This window comes from Rhinatrema bivittatum, chromosome 19 (genome assembly GCF_901001135.1).
Source record: "Rhinatrema bivittatum chromosome 19, aRhiBiv1.1, whole genome shotgun sequence".
NCBI lineage: Eukaryota > Metazoa > Chordata > Amphibia > Gymnophiona > Rhinatrematidae > Rhinatrema > Rhinatrema bivittatum.
In genome coordinates, this window is record NC_042633.1 from 12,681,719 (window position 1) to 12,709,190 (window position 27,472).

Genomic DNA, 27,472 nt, shown 5'->3' on the forward strand with positions numbered 1-27,472 from the left:
GTCCCTTGGAGGTTTTGGACCTCCTTTGCCTGATGATGTTGCTGTCATTATTGTTGCTATTGTTGAGCAGCCTGAAGCATCCAACATCCCACTACTAGTTCACTTCCACCTAACATTGTAGCTTTAGGAAGATAGGGCAGATAAGAAAAGCTGTTTTTATTGGTGGCCATGGCAATTAAATTATTTTAAATATTCCAAATAGTAAATATTATGGCAAGATGGATACAGGGGATATCTGGGATGGGGTGTTCTATGCCCTAAACTGGCATCAGTTGGAGTTTTTGGAGTCTTTTAGTGCTAAAATTGGTGATGTTTTTGTACACCTAGATAAAGGCTTTAAAAATCATTACAAAAGGTAATGACAGAGCAGTGATCTGATTGAGGATGTCAGTATTAGTAATGGGGCTCTATTTATCTAATAGCTTGGTCTACTGGTTAAAAAATGTGTGAATGCACTTCTGGGAGTTCCCCAGCTGCAAGACATAGAAGATGCACATTGTTTGGACAGTATAAAGTAGAAGTGAAAGCACAACAAGGAACCTCTGCCTAATTCAGTGAACTGATAAGGTAATTTGTACCCAAGCAGATGAGAAAAGGGAAAAAGGAAGGGGGTGGGATATTGTTAGTTTCCTTAACTGTTAGTTTGTCTACGAAATACTTCTGAATAATACTGGAACTTAAATATTGTTATGAGATGATTCAAAAGATTGAATGAATATATGATAAAAAAAAAAGTGGAAAATGTTATTTTATTTATTTATTTATTTAGGTTTTTTCTATACCGGCATTCATGAACAGATCACATCATACCGGTTTACATTAGAACAAGGGGTGCATAATGAGATTAAAAAGTTAAGAGTACATCTAAGGAAGAGTTGAACATGCCAGTGGTAAACTTTTATTAAATGAAATTTCAGGGGGAAAAGGTGTTTTCATTTTAAACAGAATTGGCTCAATTATTTGTATGAAAATTGGGTTAAAAATAGTTTTAAGAACTAAAAACTTCATACAGCCCTTTAAAAATAGTTGATCTATAAAATCTGAGAGAAAAATGTCAAATTTTACTTTATTGAAAAGTATGGCTGCACACCAGTAATTTTTCCTTATCCAGTTCAAAATGTCCTCAGTGCGGGAGCTGAAGAGGAAACAATGTGAACAGGCTGGTGTAAGAACACTTCAAGTCACAGAGTGATTTGTCCAGTTTAAAGTATTAGGCACCCAAACAATTAATTTAAAGTACACTAACATTTTTTATCCTTTGCTGTCTCCCAAAGCAGAATGTTTTTCAATTGCTTTTCACCCTAAATACCAAATTAACACCCTACCCCATTACTATTTCCTAGTGACATCAGAGAGAGAGCAGGGATACCTATTAAGCAGAAAATGCCTCAGTGAGGACAAACCTTGGTGAGGAACACCCATGCACACTGCTCAGCAACAGATGAGTTTGGAAGCTTCTCTTTCACAGTAAAATATTGAATGCTACCAGATTCTGACTTGACTCTGAATTCAAGTTTGGACATTTATTTTCAATTACTGTTCTAAAGCCTGATCAAGCAATCTCATATTCAGGAGTAGATTATTTCAAATAATTGCAGGATTTTGAAAGTAGCTGTGAATAATAAGAGCCTGCAGTAGGATTGGATTCAGATTTACAAACATATTTTACCACTGTTAATGAAAATACTGAGATAAAAGAAACCCAGCATTCTGAACAAATAGAAACTTAAATCATATCAGAAGAAAGCAGTACTGTAACAAGAGCAGTCTGTAACACAACACACTCAAAGGTCCAGGACAACAGAGAGATAGAGAAAGCAAGAGCCACCACAGAGTCCGCCCCGGCACTAGCCTTGAACTCGAGCAAACTTCACCATCAGGCCTCAGTGAAGAACAGACAACCCAATCTAATGACAGCTAAGTGTGCACACTCACCGAGGCATATTACTTTTAACACAAGGCTTACATACACTGAGACAAATAAGAGAAAGCGTAAAGTACAGAGACATACAACAAGAGAATAATAATTTCTACTTACCTACAATTCTTCAACTGCCAACACATGACACCTGCAAAAAGAAGTTCAAACAAAGAATCACATTCTTTAAATTCATTGACTATTGATATCACATTCTAAGTCACTGTCAGTCCAAAGACATGAAATATTCCTATCTGATAGGCAGTTTTGCAGTATCGGTTCTGATAAAAAGATCCTCTAAAAGGAAAAAAGTTTTAAAGTATTTGATTAGCAAATTATTTGTAGTGTTTCAATTACAATTATTTGTTAATAATAATGTGAAACTGTTTGAATTGAAAAAAAAATGTTAAAGTTTAGATTGTTAAATTTCTAAATGCTTTAACTTATTGCTGTTTCTGGGTTCTGCCTTACCTCTCTACCACTGGGTACCAGCCAGGAGCATTCTGGGCACCCATTTACTGCAGGAGACCCATTAGAAAGGGAAATTATATTTTTGCGATCACAGGCACACATGTGAGAGCATTTTTCTGCCTACACCCAGGGTTGTAGCAACTTTATAACATACACGGATATATGCTGGACCTTTCAGCAGCTTTCGATACCGTAAACCACGCGATCCTCATTAAACAGTTAGCTGCTATAGGAATCTCTGGCTTAGCGCTCTCCTGGTTCAAATCATTTCTAACCAACAGAGGCTACAAGGTAAAAATCCAGAACAAAGAATCAGCACGCCACGACTCGACCGTCGGAGTCCCACAAGGTTCCTCTTTATCCCCTACACTCTTTAATATTTACCTCCTTCCACTATGCCAACTCCTCACCAACCTCAACTTAATACACTTTCTCTATGCGGACGACATCCAGATCCTGATCCCTATCAAAGAATCATACTCAAAAACCCTCGAATTCTGGGAATCCTGCCACCTAGAAATTAAAAGCCTCCTCAACAGCCTTAATCTGGTACTAAACTCATCTAAAACTGAAGTCCTACTCATAACTCCCGATAATAAACCCACAGTCTGTCTTCCAACCAACCTACAAACCACTCATGTAAGGGATCTAGGTGTGCTAATCGACAATAAATTGAACTTCAAAGCCCACATCAACAAAACAACCAAAGACTGCTTCTATAAACTGCAAGTTTTAAAAAGGATAAGACCACTCTTCCACGCCAAAGACTTCAGAACCATTCTTCAAGCCCTCATCTTCTCCAAATTAGACTACTGCAACGCGACTCTTCTTGGCCTCCCCTCCTCATATACAAAACCGCTCCAAATGGTCCAAAACGCAGCAGCACGTCTACTAACAAACACCAGAAAAAGAGACCACATCTCTCCAGTCCTTCAAGCCCTCCACTGGTTACCAATCCACTTCAGAGTAATTTACAAATCCATCACATTATTATACAAAATCATTCACCAACATACCATAATCGACCTACAAATTCCTCCCCGTGTTCACAAATCAACAAGACCGACTAGGGAAGCCTACACAGGATGCCTCCTTGTTCCACCCGTAAAAACTACTAATCACAGAACCTTGAGAGACCGAGCCCTTTCAACAGCAGGCCCTCCGCTATGGAACTCTATCCCACCAGATCTCAGAAACGAACCGTGCCTCTTAACGTTTAGGAAAAGACTTAAGACATGGCTTTTCAGGCAAGCCTTCCTGAACTCCACCTAACAAGATCCATCAATAATTCCTATGCTAAGTAGCTGTATATAGTGGACTCCATATTTATTTTGTTCTCTTGTATATATAGAGGACTCCTTATTTACATTGTACACTTGTATATAATTATCCTCCTCTATCTCTTTTATTTCTTACAATCCCAGTTCATTAACCCTTGTTAATTGTAACTGCTTCTCTTCTCCACGTTTATTTATGTTTTTGGTTATATTTTTGCACCCCTGTTTTCTGTAAACCGACATGATGAGAACGAGTTTTTGAATGCCGGTATAAAAAAACCTTAAATAAATAAATAAATAAAAATGTTATAAAATAACCTAGTCGTGAGCACGTGTGTTGAATTTTAAGTGTGCGTGCACAACTGCTTGCAAATCCTACTTCTACCACTTACGTAGTGGAATTTAAAAAGGGACATAACACAACACAATTGCCAGTTTTCCCATTTCATTTCCAGTTCATGCAACTAAGGAATAGCTCTTCCAACCCCCCTTGGTTTAATAGCCTTCCTTTCCCCACTGATCTTCCTAAGTTTTTGTTTTATTACTTACACGTCATCCATAGCAAAAGTAAAGGGGTGTGCCAGTGCACGTAAGCATTTACGTGCAAATTTTAGATTAAAATCCCAGAACGCCAATGGTCCTGCCCATGTCTTGCTCAAATCATGCTCACTCCCCACCACTTTTTCAGAAATTCTGAGATGTGCGTGCAGCGGCATTTATGTAAGTATCCAGGCAGCTTTTAAAACCCTCTAGGCACCTGTTGGCTCAACATATTCAGACATCACCTGATGATGCATGCATCAGACTTTTAAAATTCACCGTTTAGTGTTTATTCTGGAAACTCCATTATACATAATTGCCACCTAAGCCTCCATAAGTGGGAGATCCACTACATTCCGGAGAAGTGGGGTTTAGACCTGCCTGATCCAATGTATGAAACAAGGGTGGCTAGCCATTTATTTATTTGGGTGGCATTCACCAACTTGTAGGAACACCTATGAAGTCCTGCCTTACCAATCTATTAGACTTCTTTGAAGGTGTAGATAAACATGTGGAGAAGGGTGAGCAGGTCAGTACAGTGCACCTGGATTTTCAGAAGGCATTAGCAAAAGTCTCAGATTAGTGAATCATCTGGAAATTAAAAAAAGTTGCTGAATAAGAGGCAATGTCCAATTGCAGATTGGTAGCTGATTATAGTATAATAAAAAGAAGGGAATGGAGAACAAGAGTAAATGATGGTCAGCTTTCCCAGCAGAGAAAGGTAAATAGTGAGTACCCCAGGGATGAGGTCTGGGACCTCCACTGTTTAATAGTGATATGCATTCATTTTTCCCAAATTAAGCAATTTCAATGAAATTGCCTAATTCAGTATGATTCGGGGGGACCGAAAAACGAAAGACATTTTTCTGAAATTTCAGAAAAATTCATTTTTCATGTTAGTGCACACTAACAGGAGTTAATGCATGCTAACTCCCGTTAGTGCATGCTAACATGAAAACCGCCCCCCCCCCAAAAAAAACAAAAAACTCGAACCACGGGACAAATGAAATTTCCATCGGGGGGCCCTGAAACGAAGCCCGAGACGATAGGGCTTAACAATGCACATCTCTACTGTTTAATATCTTCTGAAGTGATCCAGATTAAGGACCATTGAGCTGGACAGAAACTATTCAAAGTAGTTAAAACCCACACAAATCTGTGAGAGGAAGTGCAGGAGGACTCTGCGAGATTGGGGAGATGAAATTTAAAGTTAGCAAATAAAAAGTGATGAAAATGGGAAGGCGTAATCCTAACCATGCGTACAAATTGCTGGCATCATATTTGGAGTTACTACCTGGGAAGAGGATCTTTGGGGGTGAGTGTGTACAAATCATTGAAATCTGTAGCTCAGTGCATGTTGATAGGCTTTGGTGGGGAGAGCAACATGAAACAGACTTTTCAAGTTTGAATTTGCCATGAACTTCTAACATCCATAACCTGAGAAGAAGGTGCAGGTCTCCTTTGCACCCCCCTCATGCTGATTCCAGACTATGGAAACTGGCAGGTCTCCTTTTAACACTGCAACACTCATGAAGCAGTAATGTCCCTTCAATCTACTTTCCAAAGTTTTCTTTATCCATCACAACTTCTCCTCCCAGGACCTGCGACAATCATAAAACAATTAGCAATTATCCCATCATGGAAATTGTTCCTAGTCATGGGGGAATAAATGAAAGTTATAAGAGTGTAGTCAGCAGCAGCTGCATCAGACCCCTCCCTACGTGTGAGAGCTCCAGCTTTGCTCTGAAGGACGTCAGAAGGCAGTGAGTAAGATTTTAAAATATTTCTTTATGATAATGTTTGAGAGTCTCTCACTAAGCTGAATGACAGAGCAGAGCTGCAAACTGCAGGATGGGATTTAGTTACCGGGCTCGGAAACAAAAGATACCTGGGGTAAAAGAAAACCATTGCGGGCAAAAGCCCCCCAGGGTGCCTGCAGACTCAGTTTTGTAGATTTGTTTACCTTCCGGATGCTGCAGTCAAGAGAAAAGCAAATGAAAGTGACAATTTCTTGGCTTTCTTTCTTATTTAAATCAAGTCCGTAGCCTTTCAGGGGATGGGAAGAGCATTCCTCTTCTCCAGAGATTTCAAATGATTTAGAGGTTTTCTAGGAAATTCACCTTCCAGTCTCTGATCTACCTGCTTCCTCTCTTCCTGTCCCCCTCTCTCCCCATCAGCAGTTTCTGTGTTTCCAGTTACTGTCCCTGCTTAACTCCTCCTGCCCCCGCTAATCGTATATCTCTAGATATTGCCCCTGCTATTCCACTCCCCTGCCCCTATCTCCCCCTCGATGCTCTTATATCTCTGGATAATGACAACACTATTCTCCTCTCTACCCCTCCCTCCCCCCCTCACTGCTCCTTTATTTCTGGTTGTTGTCTCTTCTATTCCCCGTACAGTTTCTCTCTCCTCTCAACTTGTCCTGTATCTCTGGCTATTGCCCCTGCTATTCCCCTTGATGCTCCTCTCTTATAACATAAGATCATAAGATATGCCATACTGGGTCAGACCAAGGGTCCATCAAGCCCAGAATCCTGTTTCCAACAGAGGCAAATCCAAGTCACAAGTACCTGGCAAGTACCCAAACCTTAGATCACAATCTACTATTGCTTATTAATTATAGCAGTTTATGGATTTATCCTCTAGGAACTTATCCAAACCTTTTTTAAACCCATTTACTCTAACTGCTGTAACCACATCCTCTGGTAATGAATTCCAGAGCTTAACTATGCACTGAGTGAAAAACAATTTTCTTTGATTTGTTTTAAATGAGCTACTTGCCAACCTCATGGAGTGCCCCCTGGTCCTGCTATTATATGAGAGAGTAAATAACTGATTTACATTAACTTCTTCAAGTCCTTTCATGATTTTGTAGACTTCTATCATATCCCCCCTCAGTCATCGCTTCTCGAAACTGAACAGCCCTACATTCTTCAGCCTTTCCTCATTGGGTAGGTGTTCCATGCCCCTTATCATTTTGCTCGCCCTTCTCTACACTTTCTCCAGTGCAGTGATATCCTTTTTGAGATGCTGTGGCCAGAACTGCTCACAGTATTTAAGGTGTGGTCTCATCAAATAGTGATACATAGGCATTATGACAACCTCCATTTTATTTTCCATTCCCTTCTTAATAATTCCTAACATTCTGTTTGCTTTTTTGATCACTGCAGCACACTGGGCCGACAATTTCAATGTATTATCCACTATGACGCCTAGATCTCTTTCCTGGGTGTTAACTCATAAGATAGAGGCCTAAACACTGTGTAACTACAGCAAGGGTTATTTTTCCCTTTATGCAGCACTTTGCACTTTTCTATCTTCAATTTCATCTGCTATTTGGAAGCTCGATCCTTTCATTCTTGTAGGTCTTCCTGCATTTCATCACAGACCAGCACTTGAGTTTTAACTACTCTGCATAAATTTTTGTCATCCAAAAATGTGATCACTCATTGTACCCCTTTCCAGAATATTTATAAATATATTAAAATGCACCAGTCCTATTACAGATCCCTGAGGCACTCCACTGTTTACCTTTTTCCACTGTGAAAACTGACCATTTAATCATACTCTGTTTCCTGACTTTTAACCAACTTGCAGTCCACTAAATGACATAACTTCCTATCCCATGATGTTTTAATTTTCTTAGAAGCCTCTCATGTGGGATTGATTTTGATGAACGCCTTCTAAAAATGCAAATACACTATATCTGTCGTTTCACCTTTGTCCATATGCTTATTCATCCCTTCAAAAAAATGAAGGAGATTTGTGAAACAAGACTTCCCTTGTATAAATTCATGCTGGCTGTGTCCCATCTAACCATGTCTATCTAAATGTTTTGTGATTTTATTCTTTAAAAACAGTTTCCATGATTTTTCCCGGCACTGAAGTCAGGCTCACTGGTCTACAGTTTCCCGGATATCACTCCTGGATCCCTTTTTTAAATATAGGGGTTACATTGGCCATCTTCCAATCTTCAGGTATACTAGATGATTTTAATGATAGGTTACAAATTTTTACTAATAGGTCTGAAATTTCATTTTTTAGTTCTTTCAGAGCCCTGGGGTGTATACCATCCATTCCAGGTGATTTAGTACTCTTCATCTTGTCAATCAAGTCTGCCACATTTTCCAGGTTCACCGTGATTTGGTTCAGTTGATCTGAATCAACCATTTAAAACCTTCTCCGGAACATGTATCTCTCCAATATCCTCTTCAGTAAACACTGAACCAAAGAGATCAATTAATCTTTCTGTGATGGCCTTATCTTCTCTAAGTGTCCCTTTAATCTCTTGATCATCCAACGGTCCTACTGACGCCCTTGCAGACTTTCTTCTTTGGATATATTTTTTAAAGTTTTTATTGTGAGTTTTTGCCTCTATAGCCAACTTCTTTTCAAATTTTCTCTTAGCCTGTCTTATCAATGTCTTACATTTAACTTGCCAATGCTTATGCTTTATCTTATTTTCTTTTAATGGCTCTTTCACCTCACCTTTTAATCATGCTGGCAATCGTTCTTCCTTTCTTCCACTTTTCTTAATGCATGGAATGCATTTGGTCTGTGCTTCTAGGATGGTATTTTTTTTTTTTTTTAACAATGGCCATGCCTGTTGCCCACTTTTTATCTTTGTAGCTGCACCTTTCAGATTTTTCCAACTATTTTTCTCATTTTATCAAAGTTTCCCTTTTGAAATTTTAGCACTAGAACTATGGATTTACATACTGTCCCCCTTCCATTCATTAATTCAAATTTGATCATATTATGCTCTCTATTCCAAGCACCCCCCACCACCATTACCTCACTCATGAAATTCTGCGCTCCATTGAGAATTACACCTAAAATTGCTCCCTTTCTCATCAGTTCCTGAACCAATTGCTCCATAAAACTGTCTTTTATTCCATCCAGGATCTTTCTCGCTCTAGCATGCCCTGATGTTTCACTTACCCAGTCAATATTGGGGTAATTGAAATCTTGTAAGCAAAGAGAGTCAGTACAGTTTACGGTAATTGAAATCTCCCATTATTACTACACTACCAGTTTGGTTAGCTTCTCTAATTTCTCTTAGCATTTCAATGTTCATCTCACCATTTTGGCCAGGTGGATGGTAGTATTACCCCTATTACTATTCTCTTCCCAAACACAGAATGGATTTCTACCCATAGGGCGGATTTTAAGAGCCCTGCGCGCCGGTGCGCCTATTTACATAGGCCTACCGGCGCGCGCAGAGCCCCGGGACTCGCGTAAGTCCCGGGGTTTTCCGAGGGGGGCGTGTCGGGGGCGGGCCCGATCCGCGCGGCGTTTTTGGGGCGGACGTAGCGTTTCGGGGGCGGTTGGGGGCGTGGTTATGGCCAGGGGCGGTCCGGGGGCGTGGCCGCGCCCTCCGGACCCGCCCCCAGGTTGCGTCCCGGCGCGCGGAGATTTACGTCTCCCTCCGGGAGGCGTAAATCCCCCGACAAAGGTAAGGGGGGGGTTTATACAGGGCCAGGGGGGTGGGTTAGGAAGGGAAAGGGAGGGGAAGGTGAGGGGAGGGCAAAAGAAAGTTCCCTCCGAGGCCGCTCCGATTTCGGAGCGGCCTCGGAGGGGAACAGAGGTAGGCTGCGCAGCTCGGCGCGCGCCCGGCTATACGGAATCGGTAGCCTTGCGCGCACCGATCCAGGATTTTAGCGGATACACGCGGCTACGCGCGTATCTACTAAAATCCAGCGTACTTTTGTTTGCGCCTGATGCGCCAACAAAAGTACGCCAAATCGCGCTTTTTGAAAATCTACCCCTTAGTCTCAATAGAATCACCCTGAAAAAGGTTTAAATGTGAAACCAAAATTGCACTTCTCACCAAAGTTAAAAATCTTTCAAATAACAAAATTAGAGAGATGAATACTTAGCCTTGCTCAATGAAATATTAATGCAATCGTTCCCGACATGAATCATGTTTCGATTGTCTAAAACAATCTTCTTCAGGGGATGTTTCTCAAACGTATTATGCATAAAGCGGCCAACATTCTTCAATCCCTACCGGACAAACACTGTCTCAGCTGATAATTTCAAAATGGCGCTTTCGGCGCCGAAAGCGCCATTTTCAGGGTGATTTGAAAATAAAAATTGGGATAAAAAATAGACTTAGAAATTAGAATAAAATTTAGCACGAGCAAAATGACAATAAATGATTGAATCTATATCTTGCTTTGTAAGCTGATTGAGGCTTGCGGCCCATTGCGAGGCGAGAGGCCGCAGATTGAATTTCCAAAGCAGAAAACTTTATGATATTGTCATTTGCTACTGACTGGTTGTAAATTTTGTGGATTGGACATTTGATCCTTTTCCCTCTCTTCGATTGGTTTTTGACTATAATAGAGAGGTGTTCTGCTTCTGTGTTTGTGGACTCTATTTGATTCCAGGCATAAAGCATCATCCCACCTCAAGGTTGTTCCTCTCTGTCATTGCTATATAATTTGTACCCCGGTATAGCACTGTCCCATTGTTTATCCTCTTTCCACCATGTCACTGAGATGACAATTAAGTCTATGTTATCATTCACTGCTATACACTCTAATTCTCCCATCTTACTTCTTAGACTTCTCGCATTAGCATACAAACATTTCAAAGTGAGTTTTTTGTTTGTATTTATATTCTGCTTTTCAGTTGTCAGGAATAAATTGGAATCTTTTAGCTCAGGTGAGTTTTTAATTATAGGCATTTGAACTACTTTTCTTATTATTGGAGCCTCTCTGTTGGGATGCCCTAATTCTAATGCTTCATTAGTATCCTTTGAGGATCCCTCCCTCCGAACCATGTGCTGCTGAGCAACTGTCAGTTTTCCCTTTTGTTCTAGTTTAAAAGCTGCACGGTCTCATTTTTAAAGGTTAGTGCCAGCAGCCTAGTTAAGGTAGAGCCTATCCCTTTGGATAAGACTCCCCCTTACCCAAAACCAGTTCCTTACAAAACTGAATCCCTCTTCCCTGTACCATCATCTCATTAATGCATTGAGACTTTGGAGCTCTGCCTGCCTCTGGGGACCTGCCCGTGGATCAGGGAGCATTTCAGAGAATGCTACCTTGAAGGTTCTGGATTTCATCTTTTTACCCAAGAGCCTAAATTTCACTTCCAGATCTTCCCTCCCACATTTTCCTATGTCGTTGGTGCCCACATGTACCACGACAGCCGGCTCCTCCCCAGCACTGTCTAAAGTCCTATCTAGGTGATGTGTGAGATCTGCCACTTTCACACCAGGTAGGCATGTTACCAGGTGATCCTCATACCCACCAGCCACCAAGCTGTCTACATTCCTAATAATCAAATCAACAACTATGACAGCTGACCTAATGCTTCCCTCGATGGCAGAAGTCCTGGCAGACACATTCTCAGTGCAAGAGAATGATGCACCACCTGGAGAGCAGGTCCTTGCTACAGGATCAATTCCTGTTGCACAAGGTTGAAGCTCTCTGATCATGAGATCTTCCTTCTCAAAGGCAGCAACAGGGATGCCAGACTGTAGTTGGGACTTGGCCACTATGTCCCTGAAGGTCTCATCTATACACCTCTCTGTCTGCTTCAGCTCCTCCAGGTCTTCCAGTCTTGCCTCCAGAGATTGGACTCGTTCTCTGAGAGACAGGAGCTGTTTGCATCGAATGCAGACATACAACTTCTCACCGGCGGGTAAAAAGTCATACATGTACACTCAATGCAAAAGACTGGGAGTCCCCCCCTCTTCCTGCTGGACTGCAGTTTTCATCTTAATTATTCAGTTCCTAGTTAAGATTTAGGTTTCTATGGGTGTAAGATTGTGTACAATTAGGGGTAGATTTTAAAAAAGTGCGCCTTCGCGTACTTTTGTTGGCGCATCAGGCGCAAACAAAAGTACGCTGGATTTTAGTAGATACGCGCGTAGCCGCTAAAATCCTGGATCGGCGCGCGCAAGGCTGCCGATTTCGTGTAGCCGGTGCGCGCCGAGCCGCGCAGCCTACCTCCGTTCCCTCCGAGGCCGCTCCGAAATCGGAGCGGCCTCGGAGGGAACTTTCTTTTGCCCTCCCCTCACCTTCCCCTACCTAACCCACCCCCCCGGCCCTGTCTAAACCCTCCCCCTACCTTTGTCGAGGGATTTACGCCTCCCGGAGGGAGAAGTAAATCCCCGCGTGCCAGCGGACCGCTAGCGTGCCGAGACGCGACCCGGGGGCGGTTCCGGAGGGCGCGGCCACGCCCCCGACACGCCCCCTCAAAAAACGCCGGGACTTACGCGAGTCCCGGGGCTCTGCGCGCGCCGGCAGGCCTATGGAAAATAGGCGCGCCGGCGAGCAGGGCTTTTAAAATCCGCCCATTAGGGTCCTTTAAATGTATTACTGTATTCACTATATATCTGGTAGTCACCAACAAGGGAATGATCAAATTCCTGATAAGGTGAGGGGGATTTCAGAATTTAAGTTAAAAGGCTGATTTTTTTTTAAAGTGTGAAAGTGCCACCTGCCTATAAATTAAAGGATGAGCTGGGGGTGGGTGGGAGAGGGGTGGGAGGGTAGGGAAATACTAATATACAAACTTTTGTTTTTTACCTGCCTTTCTGACTACCTGGTTAAAACAAAACAAAAAAAATGAACACACTAAACAACAGACTCCAATAGTTTACTTCTCCCCAGTACTTTTACATTTTATAATTTTATTTTTATTAATTTCAACAAATATAAGCAAGATAATACCTTACTACAGAAAACAAAAATGGTATCTCAGAAAAAAGAAAACATGAAATATGTAATTAAGAAAACCCTAATCATAGATACATCATTTTTCCAATAAGAAATTAATAAGCTAGAGGGCCTTGACAAAAAGGGAGTTATAAAGAAATCTTATAATAGAAACAGGCTTAATGTGCCCGGCAATCCACATTGTTTTGGATCATAGGGCCAATTATTCCCCAGGAAGAGAAAGTGGAATATTCCTGGAATTTATAAAGGATTTAAATCGCTCAGGAAGAAAGAATACAAAACATTCATTTTGGGCATGAATTACACATTTACATGGGTATCTTAAAACAAAAGAAAACCCAAATGCAATAATCTGGGATCTCAAACCAAGAAAATCACGACTTCTTTCTTGGGTGACTCTAGCAAAATCTGGAAAAATACATACTGGCTGACCATAAAAAGAAACAAAGCTATTCTTAAAATACTTCTTCATAACGTCACTCAGTTCTTATTCTGAAATAAAAGAAACAAGAAGAGTTGATCGCTCCAAGATTTCAACTGTTGAATCCTCAAGAAATTGGGTTGGGTTTGCAATAGCTTCAGGATGTCCATCTTTAGATAGTCTCTCTGTACTAGTACTCAGAAGAAAAAATACTTTATTAATTGAGGGAATCTTCTCCGCTTCAAACGTCAGAGTCTCAAGAAAAAACTTTCTCAGAGTGTGATATAGATCTTCACCTAACACTCTGGGAAAATTCAAGAAGCGGAGATTTAAATGCCTTAGGTGGTTCTCCAGAAACTCCAATCTATGGGAACAGTTTCCAAAGTCCTTAATCAGTTTGAAATTGCAAGCCTGGGTTTGAGATGTAACCAACTCTGATGCTGCGATTTTAGATCTCAAATTTGACTCTCAAATTTAACATCTATAGAGTCAACCTTGGTAGTAAGAGTCTCAATCTTGGTTTGGCATTCTTTCATAGAGCCTCCAAATCCTACTATTAGGTCCCAAAGGGCTTCAAGAATGACAATGGCTGGTTTGGGTGGGGGATGGAAAAACTCATCCACAAATCCATGAGAGACTGCTCCTGGAGTGCCCATCGCCAACACTGCAATAATCTTTGCCCATTCTTCCAGAGTCTCAACAGGAGAAGAAGAAACTGCTGGAGCAGTAAAAAGCAAGGACAGCATTGCTTCCAAGAGACTCAGGGAAAGTTGAGGCAATGGTGGCAGAACTCCACTCTGAACCCCCTCTGCTGCTGCATAGGTGACATCATCAACCTGCATCACAGGCCCAAGTGGAAAGTCAGCGGTAGCTGGTGCCAGTGGTAGCCGAAGATCCTGGGGACTCAGCATAACTTCCCCAGGCGATTCTGGTGCTCCCTCACCGGTCATCACAGCGAGGTCAGGTACCCCCTCATTCACTGCCGAAAGATGTTATAAGCCGGTCTCCAGTGGGGAGAGAGGTGTCCAGGGGAAAAACACAGACTTTCCCCCTTTCGTTTAGATGACATTTTCAAGGACGTTTTGAAGGCAAAAAGGAGAGCATTACAACACGTCTGGTCATGCCTCCATCTTGGGTCCCCCACTTTTAAGTTTAAAACATTTCTCCAAGCAGTACCTACTGATTCTTTCCAGCTACCAGCAAGGTGATCCTCTCCTCTCAGTCGGGCCGATACAGTACAGTGCGCTCCGACAGAGCGCACTGTTAACCTGCCACTGGACGTGCGTTTTCCCTTACCCCTTATTCAGTAAGGGGCGGAAAACGTGCGTCCAACCCACCGAACCTAATAGCGCCCTCAACATGCAAATGCATATTGATGGCCCTATTAGGTATTCGTGCACGATTCAGAAAGTAACATGTGCAGCCAAGCCGCACATTTTACTTTCAGAAATTAGCCAAAGGTAGGCGCTAATTTCTTCGGGCACCGGGAAAGTACACAGAAAAACAGTAAAAACTGCACCCTCCGACATAATATCATGGCGATATAAGCAAAATTGAGCATTGGCTGTCAAACCCGCTGACAGCCGCCGCTCCTGTCAAAAAGTAGGCGCTAGGGACATGCTAGTGTCCCTAACGCCTCCTTTTGCCCGTTTCTACCGCCGGGCCTCATTTAAATACTGTATCGCGCGCACAGGCAAGTGGCCTGTGTGCGCACGGACTTTAGTGAATCGGCCCGAGTGTTCTTTCCTCAGCAGTTCTTGCATCTCTAGTTATTGCCCCTGCTATTCACCTTCCTGCCCCTCTCTCCCTGCCCTGCTCCTATATCTCTGGATATTACCCCAGCTTTCCCCTCCCTGCCCCTCTCTCTCCCCTTAGTAGTTCATATATCTCTGGTTATTGCCCCTGCTTTTCCCCTCCTACCCCTGTATCTCTGCTAATTGCCTCTGCTTTTATTGTCCCTGCTTCTCCCTTTCCACTCATTGCTCCTATGTCTCTGGTTATTATCCCTGTTATTCCTCTCCATACCTCTCTCTCCACTCACTACTCCTATATTTCTGGTTATTGACCCTCCTTTTATCCTTCCTGCCCCATCTCTGCCCTCAGTAGTTCCTGTATCTCTGGTTATTGCCCCTGCTTTTCCCATCCATGCCCCTCTCTCCCCCTCAGTAGTTTCTGTATCTCTGCTTATTGCCATCCCAAGTCCTCTCTCTCCCCCTCAGTAGATCATGTATCTCTTGTTATTGCCCCTGTTTTTATTCTTCCTGCCCCTCTCTCTCCTAAGCAGTTCCTGTATCTCTAGATATTGCCCCTGATTTTCCTCTCCCTGCCTCTCTCTCTCTCCCCTCAGTAGTTCCTGTATCTCTGGTTATTGCCCCTGCTTTTCCCCTCTCTGCCCCTCTCTCCCCTCAGTAGTTCCTGTATCTCTGGTTATTGCCCCTGATTTCCCTCTCCCTGCTCCTCTCTCTCCCCTCAGTAGTTCCTGTATCTCTGGATATTGTCCCTCCTTTTATCCTTCCTGCCCCTCTCTCTCCCCTCAGTAGTTCCTGTATCTCTGGTTATTGCCCCTGCTTTTCCTCTCCCTGCCTCTCTCTCACCCCTCAGTAGTTCCTGTATCTCTGGTTATTGCCCCTGCTTTTCCTCTCCCTGCTCCTCTCTCCTTTGTTACCTGGCACTTCCCTTTGAAACCTCCTCTCTTGGTGAGGGGCAGTTGTAAAACTCTCCACCTTAGGACAAAGTCCTTGCATTCTGTTCACCCATGGACTTTACCCCGGCTCTCAAAGAGGAAGGATGTGTGTGGCCTTTCATGCTGAACCTTGCCCTGGGTCACTACTCCTGGGGAAATTTGCAATGGCTTTTTGTAACTTATTTTCTGATCCTGCCCAAGACAAACCCCAGGCTCAACGTCTGTAAATAAGTTCAAATGAACACGTTTACTTTTAGCTGGACTGAGGAAGGGTAGTTTCCAGAGGGTTAGTTTACCTTGAAAAACCACTAATTGTCCCTTTGAATTGCTTTGAACCTTATCTCACCCAGGTTTATAGTTTTTGATGGATGATTTTTGAAAAGCAGTTGTGGGAATGGATTTAGTTCTTTTATTAGATTTTCCATGAGGTTTTAAAGAAATTTCACTCTTATTTTTTAATCTTTGGGAGAAATGCTTTATAAATCAAGCCCCTCAGTAATGAAATCCTTCACAATAATAATGACAAGCCGTAACCGTAATCCTAGCCCTATCCCAAACCCTGACCCTAACCCTTACACTGATCTTTCTCTTAATCCTAACCTTGATCCTAACCTTCAGTCTAACCCTAATCATATCCATTATCCCCTCCCTAGCCTTTCACTGACCCTTATTTTAACCCTAACCTTGACACTAATCTTCACACAAACCATAAATTTAATCCCAACCTTCTCTCGAACCACACCCCAAAATCTAACCTTAACCCTTACGATGACCATTATCTTAACCATGACCTTAATCTTAACCACCACTCTCACCTTAACCTCCTATCTAACGTTAACCCTAACCCTAATGTTAACTTTAATCCTAACTCTGCCCATAGCCCTTTACATTCACATGTGATAATCTGGTTTATTTTCCACTCCACCCAAGGTAAAAGCTGAAGGAAAGACAGGTTGAGACCAGCACAGCTCGATGCAGGAACTTATGCTGATGACACTGACTCATTTACTTATGCTGTCCGTACCTGTTAAAGATGCTGCTAATGTCACCTGCGGATTGAGCAGTGTGAATGTGACAGGATATATAAAGCAGGGGGACATCATTATAGGGGGGATCATCCCTGTTCACAGTGCTAAAACCTACCCTCCGATTCCCTTCACTGAGACTCCCAGCATCCAGCATTGTAACACGTAAGTGACAGATTTATTTCTCATTTCCATGCTGTTCTATATTATTTAATTATAACATCATTGCACAGTTCTTATGGTTACCCCTCTATTTATCTACTCTGTTATTCATAAGAATTTAAGACACCCCATGCAGAGGCAGACCAATGGTCCATCAATGGTGCTGTCTTCAACAGTGGGCAGTCAGAGTCACCTGGAAAAACCCAACAGATCCAAATAATAAACTCCATTCCCCTATCACTCATTCCCATAGCATAAAGTGGAGCCACCCAAGCCTATCTGGCTAACGTTTCTCTAAGGATCTTTCGTCTAGAAATTTGCTAATAAATTCCACAGCTTAATTGTTCCTTGACTGGAAATAGTAATACTTATTAAAATGTAATTTAAATCTGCTACTTGCTGATTTTGAGGAATGTCATCTAGAACAGCAGTTCTCAACCGGTGTGTCGTAACACTTCTCAGGCCCCCGCTGGCCCAGAGCTCGCCCTGCCCCAGCGAAATAGAAATTCATCCTCCGCCCGGGCTTAAAATGCTGATAGCCCGGGCGGAATGCAGAAGGAGACCTGGAGTCAGCGGCACCAGCATGGTCTCTTCTTCCCGCCCCCCGTGGTCCGGAAGAGGAAGTGGAATGCAGTGGCCGCGTGCACAGGAAGCAGAGACCATGCTAGTGCTAGCAGAGTGGCCCAAAGAAGAAAGGCGCAGCCTTAAGAATGAGCAGCGCGGCACAGAGCACAAGAGGAGCAACATCAGCCCCCGGCCGATGGGAGTCCTTTGTCGAGACCGTGAGGACTGGAAGTGGAGGAGGCTGTTGCTGCCACTAGTTCGGTGGGGGGAGAGAGTGAGCAAGCAAGCATGAATATGTGTTTGAGATCCTGTGTGTGTGTGTGGGCGTGTGAGAGAGTGAGAGAGAGAGAGAGACAGCATGTATGTAAGTGAGTGACTGAGAGCCTGTATGTGTGTGAGAGAGTATGTGATCGAGAGCCTGTGTGTGAGAGAAAGTGAGAGAGAGAGTATGTGTGTAAGTGTGTGAATGAGTCTGTGTGTGTGAGTGAAAGACACAGCATGTTTGTAAGTGTGTGATTGAAAGCCTGTGTGTGTATGTGTGAAAAGACAGCATGTGTGTAAATGTGTGATTAAGAGCGTATATAAGTGAGAGAGAAAAAGCATGTGTAAATGTGCGTGATTGAGAGCCAGTGTGAGAGAGAGAGCTTGTGTGGGACAGAGAGAGGAGAAAGTGATGCTCCTCCTGCTAACTCAAAACAATCTCAGGCACATGGATATCAAATGTTCCCAGGTATGCAGAGCAAAGCATTTTTTTTATCATTATTATTGTTCATTATTGGGTCTTTGTGCCTGCTATTTGGAAATATTTTATTGGTCTCTAGAAATTTTTGGTATGAGTTTTTAATTATTGGATATTCATTCATCAGCTGGTTTTACTGCTATTGATTTTATATTTCTTGATGTGTTTTATGACACTGGTCATATTTCTCTTTTTCCTTTGTTACACTGCACACAGAATCTCTGGCTTGTTGCGATTTCCAGTTCAGTTTTCATTGGCATGTTTCTATTTATACTTTATGGTCTCTTTATTCTTTGTAGGGTGAGGATATGAATGTGTGACTGAGGTGAGGTATTCTGCTGGTGTGTAGTTTCTGTATAGGACTCTATAGCAGCCTGGCTTGGTCCATTTTCCTAATAGGAGTATTGAGTTTTATGGCCTGGTGTAATATTTTCAGTTTTGCCTTGTAAGTTTGAGTGCTGGAAATTGGCGCTGTTTTGGCATGGGATGTTTATGCAATTTTTGTTCAGACAGAGTACTTATCTTTTCATTGTGTCATTCTTAACAATAAAAATAATACTGGGCCTTTATTTTTTATTTCCGCCATGAATTGTAATGAGCAGTGTGTCACAGATGTGAGCATGGTCTATCAGGTGTCTCACGATGGGAAAAAGGTTGAGAACTACTGATCTAGAGCATAAGAACAGCCATGCTGGGTCAGACCAAAGGTGAATTGAACCCAACAAAGGCCAATTCAGATCTCTAGGAAGTATCCAGCAGATCCCATAGAATAGAACCATTTCTTGTTCCTCACCCCTGAGGGTAACCACTGACTATTCTCAAGCCTACCTGGCTAATAATTGCTAATTCCAGGAATTTTTCCAACCCCTTTTTAAAATCGGCTATGCTCTGCCTAGACCAATCCTCTCACAACTGCCACAGCTTAATTGTGCAGGGGAAGTAGCCTGGTGTGGTTGCACCATAGATCTATGTGGCAACATTATGATGTTACCATTTTATTCTTCATTCCTTTACAATAAATTCCTAACATTTGATTTGCTTTTTTGAATACCACCATGCAGTAATCTGAGAAATTGTTGCGCTCGGGGGTGGACCCTTGTCCTGGGGTAGAGATGGAACGCCTCCTGAAAGGGAACAGGAGGTAACTGCCCCCAGGGGTGGAGCACTGGAGGAGACAGAGGCTAGGAAGAGCTTCACCATTGGAAGCCCAAGGTCCCCCTGGGAGGAGCCCATAGAGACCCAGGCCGCTTGGACTTAGGTGGGCCTCGCAGGGTCTCCTAAGAGAGTGAAAGTCTGAAGTGCCCACGGAGACAGGGGGAGCGCAATCGGGTTCAAAGGTGGTTGCTGGTTGGGACAGGGAGAACCAGAACAGAGCTGGTGATGACCAGGCGAGGAACAGAGCCAGAATCTGGAGACGAGGTCAGGCAGGTAAAGGTCAATGTCCAGAGGTCAGTCCGAGGAATGGTCAGCAGAGCAGAGGTCAGGAACAGGAGGTCAGATGAGGTCAAAGGCAGGCTGAGGTCTTGAGGCAGGCAGGTCAGAAACAAGCTGAGGTCTTTGAGGCAGGCAGCAGGCAGGCATGCAGGTCACGAACAAGCTGTGGTCTTTCAGGGAGGTGGCAGGCAGGCAGTCAGGTAAGGAACAAGCTGAGGTCAGTACCAGTAAGACAGTCCGAGGGTGCTACCTGGGTAGACAGACAGATGAACACAGGAACAAGCAGGACACAGGAACAAGCAGGACACAGGAACATTTTACTCATTTTACTCTATGACTTATATCATCCTAAGATATCCAAATATAGGGCCCTCCTTACCGCTTTAGCTGTGAGAACTCCTCAGCTGTTTTTAAGCTATTGTTTAAAAATTTACCGACTGGGGGACCCTGAAGCAGTCATTAATTGATGTATGGATTAAAAATAAGGAGTGGTTCCGTTTGAACGTTTAAAATAAATATTTTGATGATACAACGCTTGGACCTATAAGTATTTTTGCACTCCTTTGGGATTGTTTATATCATCCTAAGACATTAATGTTTATGCCTTATGTTACTTCATACCTTATGTCACTTCATCTCACCATTGTTTATGCTCTATGTTACGCTATGACTTAGGTCACCCTATGATAACTGGATCACTTGTATATTATACAATGTTATTATATTATTATTATGTGTTTCCGGACTTCACCACCCAAAAGACTACATTACACAATCTGCCTCCACTTTTTAATCTTCTATACATGTTTATTGTATTGTGACATCATTTAAGTAGTCAACCCAGTAGTTATCCCAGAGAAGCTACCTTTTGTTGATTCTTCGAATAGTCACTGTTTCATTATGTTACATGCAAAGCCTTTTGTTGATTCTTCGAATAGGTACTGTTTCATTATGTTACATGTAAAGCCTTGTTTAATATGTTTCTTGTAAAGCCTTGTTTAATATGTAAAGCCTTGTTTAATATGTTTCTTGTAAAGCCAAGGGCACTGTTTCCCGTCCCGAGGCATTTTTGCTGTTACCTGTAAACCGGATTGATTTGTTTCCTAACAGGAAATTCGGTATATAAAAATTCTAAATAAATAAAATAAATAAATAACTAGGATGCAGGAATGAGTCAGGAAAAGAACTGGAACAGAAGGATCCTGGAACGAGACTAGGAACAAGCAGGAACAAGTACAAACGCAGAGGCAGTCTCAGAACAAACCGACCCGATTGCCAAGGCAAGGAAGTAGAGACAGGAACTTCCTTATATCGGGGAATCAATCAGGGCGTGCTGCAGAGCTAGGACCCGTCCTTGGCCCTACATGAGTCCGGGCAGTCTACGCATGCATGCGTATGGGCATGGCCAACATGGCCGAGGATGCAGAACCTCGGTGTGAGGCACGGCGCGCAGTGGAAGGCCCGGCGACCACTGCCGCAGGACACCGGGGCCTGGCAGGAATTGGCAACTACCATGAAGGAGGTCATCCCGGGACCCGCTGTGGCACCTTGAAGGCGAGCATGCCCACGTGTGGGATGGCCGTGGGCGGGGCACGTAACAGTACCCCCCCTTCTAGGCCTCCCCCTAAGCGGCTGTGGTTTCTCAGGGTACAATCTATGGAAGGTCCTCAGAAGATCCTTATCCAGGATGTTTTGGGAGGGTTCCCACAAATTCTGGGCCCCACGGACCTCCCAGGCTAAGAGGTATTCCCACTTACTTCGGCGTCGCCGGACGTCGAGGACCTCTCTTACCTGGAGAGAAGTGTCAGTTTCTGCAGAGATACGCGGAGCAGGAGGGTCTTTACGTGAGGGCCAAGAGAGGACCAATGGCTTTAACAGGGTCACGTGAAATTTGTTGTGGATACCCAATGAACAAGGTAGCTGGCGTTGATCAGAAACAACTCCCACTCTTTGGATCACAGGAAATGGCCCGATGTATTTTGGAGACAGATGGTGAGAGGGAAGTCTCAGTCAAATGTGTCGTGCACTCAGCCACACTTTCTGGCCAGGTCGAAAGAGTGGAGCGGGTTGTCTATGAAGATCAGAAGTGTGCTTGGCGCATTCAGCAGCTTGTGAAAGTCTCTCTTTTACCCGGGTCCACACTTGGTGAATGGTTTGAACCATGGCTTGAGCCGCTGGAGACGGAACTGTCAGAGGAACAGGAAAAGGCAGTTGGGGCCGCCATCTGAAGACTACTGAAAACAGGGATGTATCAGTGGCTGTTGAGACATGGGTATTGTGTGACAGCTCAGCCCAGGGGAGAAGATCTGACCAATTGTTTTGCTGATTATTTACATAGGAATGTCTTCACGGTCTGATTGGTCCTTTCGGCCTGCCCATTGGCCTGGGGATGGTAGGCCGACGTATAACTCAAGGAAATGTTGAACTTTCGACACAAGGAATGCCAATACTTGGTGGCAAACTGTGGTCCCCGATTGTATCCAATCTCCTTGGGGAATCCGTGGAGGCAAAAGATATTCTTCAGGAAGAGCTTTGCCAGTTCCAGGACTGAAGGAAGGCCCGGCAAGGGGATTAAATGACCCATTTTTGAGAAGCGGTCGATGACGACCCAAATCACTGTCTTATTCTGGGAAGGAGGTAGATCAGTAATAAAGACCGTCGAAATGCTGTATCATGGCTCAGTAGGTGCTGGAAGAGGCTGGAGCAAGCCTCAAGGCTTCCCCTTTGGTGGCTTTTGCTGGGTGCAAATGGGACATGAGTCCTCGTAGTTTCTTGAATCTTGCACCATCGTCAGCCACCAGTAGTGCCTTCGCAGCATTTCCAGAGTCCTGGCAGACCTGGCAGTCCTCTAAACTGGCAGACCAGGGTGGCCTGCCAGTTTAGAGTCGTGATGCGTTCACGTAGCTGTCAGGGAACGATGATCTTCCCAACAGGGACTGTGGTAGTTGCAGCAAGGGAAATACGAGCAGGGTCGATGATGAAGCTAGGAACTTCCGGGACATCCTCAGGCTCGAATGGTCTGGACAGTGCATCAGCATGCAGGTTCTAGGAACCAGGACGAAAGCACATGTTGAAGTCAAACCTTTCGAAGAATAAGGCCCCCCCCGGGCCTGACGGGGGCTCAAAAGTTGAGCCTCTTCGAGATGTTCGAGGTTCTTGTGGTCAGTGAAGATGGTAAACTTATGTTGCGTCCCTTCTAACCAAGGGTGCCATTCTTGAAGTGCTAGTTTAACCGCAAGGAGTTCACGGTCACACACGGTGTAACATTGTTCCTTGGGGAGAAAATTTATGAGAATAGAATGAGCAGGGAGTTAGCTTGCCCATGGGGGAGTGTTGACTCAGAACGGCTCCGGCACCGATTGCTCAGGCGTCAACCTCCACAAAAAATGGACGCTTGGGATCCGGATGAAAGAGACAAGGGCCGGAGCCAAAGGCTTCTTTAATCCTCTGGAAGGCAGCAATTGCTTTGGGTGTCTAAACTCAGGTGTTGGCCCCTTTCCTAGTGATAGCAGTGAGTGGGGCAACTATGGAAGCGTAATTTGCAATGAAGCTCCAGTAATAATTGGTGAAGCCTAGAAAGCATTGCAACGCTCGAAAGCCTACTGGCTGAGGCCAGTCGTGGATTCCTTGAAGTTTCTCCGGGTCCATTGAGAATCCACGATAAGAGATGATATATCCCAGAAAGGGTAAGTGATTTCACTCAAACAGGCATTTCTCCAGTTTTGTATACAGATGGTTCTCTCTCAGACGTTGGAGAACGATGTGGACATATTCACGGTGGGATTCTAAGTCCTTAGAGAAGATCAGAATGTCATTGAGGTAAACGACTACAAAATTGTACAGGAGATCTCGGAAGATTTCATTCATGAGGCATTGGAAGATGGCTGGAGCGTTACATAGCCAAAAGGCATTACCACGTATTCGTAGTGGCCAACTCTGGTATTAAACGCCATCTTCCAGATGTCATCAGGTTGGATGCGTACCAAGTTGTACGCTCCTCTCAGGTCTAGTTTGGAGAAAATTTGTGCCCCTTCAAGGCGATCGAACAGTTCGCTAATGAGGGGTAGCAGGTATCGATCCTTACGAGTTATCGCATTGAGGCCCCTGTTATCGATACAGGAATGTAGTCCACTGTCCTTTTTCTTCACAAAGAAGAACCCCGCTCCTGCGGGGGAATCAGATGGACAGATAAAGCCTTTCTCTAGATTCTCTTTAATGTATACCAACAGCCTGAGTCTCAGGCTGGGACAATGGATAGGTTCTGCCTTTGGGAGGCATAGTGCCCGGCAGAAGTTCAATAGGACGGTTGAACTTGTGTAATGGAGGCAAGGTATCTGCTTTCTGCTTAGAGAATACCTCGCTAAAGTCAAAGTACTGCGGAGGTAACCCTGGAAGGGTAACCAATTTCAAGACGGGTATCACAGGGGATACCGGGTGCAGGCAAGTCTTTTGGCACTTTGGGCCCCACTGTTCCAACTTCAGGGACTGCTAATCAAACTGGGGTTCATGGACCTGGAGCCAAGATAACCCTAGGATTACCGGATGGGTTGAGCGTTTTAGGACATAGGATGTCTCTTCCTCATGGAGGGTGAGATGGACAGCCACTGTCTGGTGAGTAATGAGACCTGGAAGATTTTCCCCCTGAATGGAGGCAATACGAAGACTCACCTCTAGGGGTTGGAGAGGTATCTTCAAGAGTTGGACGATATCGTCTGTAATAAAACTACCGCTCACTCTGGTATCGATGAGAGCAGTGGTCACAAAGGTGTGGGCCTTGATGCCCAGGGATACAGGAAGCAAGAGTTGAGGGCCAGAAATGGTTGTGCCCAAGCTCAGGACCCCTGCCGGGCTCAGGCGTTGCAGTTTCCCGGACGGACGGGGCAAAACTGCCGGAGGCAATGATCAATCCTCCCGGCAAGGGAGATCAAGTCTTCTAGAGACGTGGAAGTCTCACGGACAGAGAGCTCATCTTTCAGAGCACAGGAGAGTCCATCTAGGAAGATGGCTTGCAGACAATCTTCTTGCCACCCAAGTTCTGTGGCCAAGGTCCAAAACTCCACTGTGTATTTGCAGAGGATCCTTGACTGAGATGGAGTAAGCTATGACCTAGCGATAGCCAGATGACCTGGGTCTCTGAAGGTCTGCTTGAAGAGAGGAATGAAGTCAGATAGCGTGGAGAGGATGGGATCAGAACATTACCATAAGGGAGAGGCCCATGCCAGAGCCTTCTCTTCCAAACGAGACAGAATGAAGGTGACTTTAGTGATCTCCTTCAAAAACAGCGAGGGTTGTAGTATAAACTGCATAAAGCACTGATTAAGGAAACCACAACAGAAGCGTGGATCCCCATTATACCTGGCGGGTGCAGGAAGTGCCAGTGTTGCTTTGGGAAGCATAGTGGCTGAGAGGCCCACAGGGTTGGCCATTGCTGTATCTTGTAGCTGAGAGTGCAGTTCTTCAACCGAAGAGGCCAGCGTCTCTAAAGCTTGATGATGTTGTTTCACTGTGGTGGCCAGTCCTGGTAGGGCCCCGCCGAGTCCATGGCCTTGGCAACCTGTTGCACTCAGGGGTGGACCCTTGTCTTGGGACAGAGATGGAATGCCTCCTGAAAGGGAACAGGAGGTAATTGCCCCCAGGGGGTGGAGCACTGGAGGAGACAGAGGCTAGGAAGAGCTTCACCACTGGAAACCTGAGGTCCCCCCCCCCCGGGAGGAGCCCGTAGGGACCAGGGCCGCTTGGACTTAGGTGGTCCTCGTAGGGTCTCCTAAGAGAGTGAAAGTCCGGCATGCCCACGGAGATGGGGGGCGTACAATCGGGTTCAAAGGTGGTTGCTGGTTGGAACAGGGAGAACCAGAACAGAGCTGGTGATGACAAGGCGAGGAACAGAGCCAGAATCTGGAGACGAGGTCAGGCAGGCAAAGGTCAATGTCCAGAGATCAGTCTGAGGAATGGTCAACAGAGCAGAGGTCAGGTACCGGAGGTCAGACGAGGTCAAAGGCAGGCTGAGGTCTTGAGGCAGGCGGAAGGCAGGTGGGCAGGTAAGGAACAAGCTGTGGTCTTTGAGGTAGGCGGCAGGCAAGCAGGCAGGTCAGGAATAGGCTGTGGTCTTTGAGGCAAGCGGCAGGCAGGCAGGCAGGTCAGGAACAAGCTGAGGTCAGTACCAGTAAGACAGTCCGAGGGTACTACCTAGGTAGACAGACAGACAAACACAGGAACAAGCAGGATGCAGGAACGAGTCAGGAACAGAACTGGAACAGAAGGATCCTGGAACGAAACTAGGAACAAGCGCAGAGGCAGTCTCAGAACAAACCGACCCGATTGCCAAGGCAAGGAAGTAGAGACAGGAACTTCCTTATATCGGGGAATCAATCAGGGTGCGCCACTGAGCTAGGACCCGCCCTTGGCCCTAAATGAGTCTGGGCAGTCCGCGCGCGTATGGGCATGGTCAACATGACAGAGGATGCCGAACCTTGGTGTGAGGCCCGGCGCGCAGTGGAAGGCCCGGCGACCGCCGCTGCGGGACGCCCCGGCGTCCCGCAGCGGCAAGACTGGCAACTACTGTGAGGGAGGTCGTCCTGGGACCCACTGTGGCACCATGAAGGTGAGCAGGCCCGCACGTGGAATGGCCGCAGGCGGGGCGTGTAACAGAAATTCAACATAATGTTGACAATGGCAGAGCAAGATCCTTTTCCTGGTGTTAATTCCTAACACAGAACCCAGCATTGTGTATCTGTAGATAGAATTATTTTTCCCTATGTGAGTCACTTTGCGTTTAATTTATCTGCCATTTAGATACTCAGTTCTCAAGTCTGGCAAGGTCCTTCTGTACTTCCTAACAGTCTGCTTCTGTTTTAACTACTTTGATTATTTTTGTGTCATTTGATGACCTCGTTCATTGCTCACTTTTCCAGATCATTTCTGAATTAAGTTAAATAATGCTGGTCCCAGTACAGATCCCTGAGGTGCTCCACTGTTTACCTCTTATTATTGGGAACACTGATCATTTAGTCCTGCTGTTTGTTTCCTATCTTGTAACCCATTACCTATCCACAGCAAAACCTCTCCTCCCAGTGCCTGACTTCACTTTCCTGAAGAGTCCCTTGTAAGAGACTTTATCAAACACCTCCTGAAAATCCAGTCCTATATTGTTTGATAGAGTACATAACTATTCCCATAATCTTTTAAGCTTTTATCTTATCCCCTCTCAGTTTTCCCTTCTTCATGCTGAAGAGCACTGGCCTGCTAAGCTTATCCTTCTAAGGGAGCTGTTCTATCCCTATTGGCATTTATGTTGCCTTTCTCCGCCCTTGTTCTGGTACTGCTACATCTCTCTTGAGATGTGGTGACAAGACATGTATAAGATACTCCAAGTGCAGTGACACAGTGGATTGACTCGGAGCATTATTTTATTTTCTGTTCCTTTCTGAGCTTTGTTCACTTTCCATTTGTTTTTTGTGTTTTTTTTTTTTACTTGTGCCACGCACTGAGATAAATAATGACTTACCTGATCCTGGAAGTCTGCTGTGGTGATCAGAAAGGTATGAAGTG

At 44.5% G+C, this 27,472-nt stretch overlaps 1 protein-coding gene across 1 annotated transcript in view; it reads left to right on the top strand.

Annotated features, from left to right (window-relative positions):
* Window positions 1–16,842: 16,842 nt before the first annotated feature.
* The window catches only part of LOC115081154 (extracellular calcium-sensing receptor-like), a 111,471-nt gene continuing 100,841 nt past the window's right edge, over window positions 16,843–27,472 (top strand). The window contains exon 1 of the mRNA XM_029585660.1: window positions 16,843–17,190. Coding sequence (XP_029441520.1) covers window positions 16,973–17,190 — 218 coding nt within the window. The 5' untranslated portion in view covers window positions 16,843–16,972. The remainder of the gene's footprint in view (window positions 17,191–27,472) is intronic.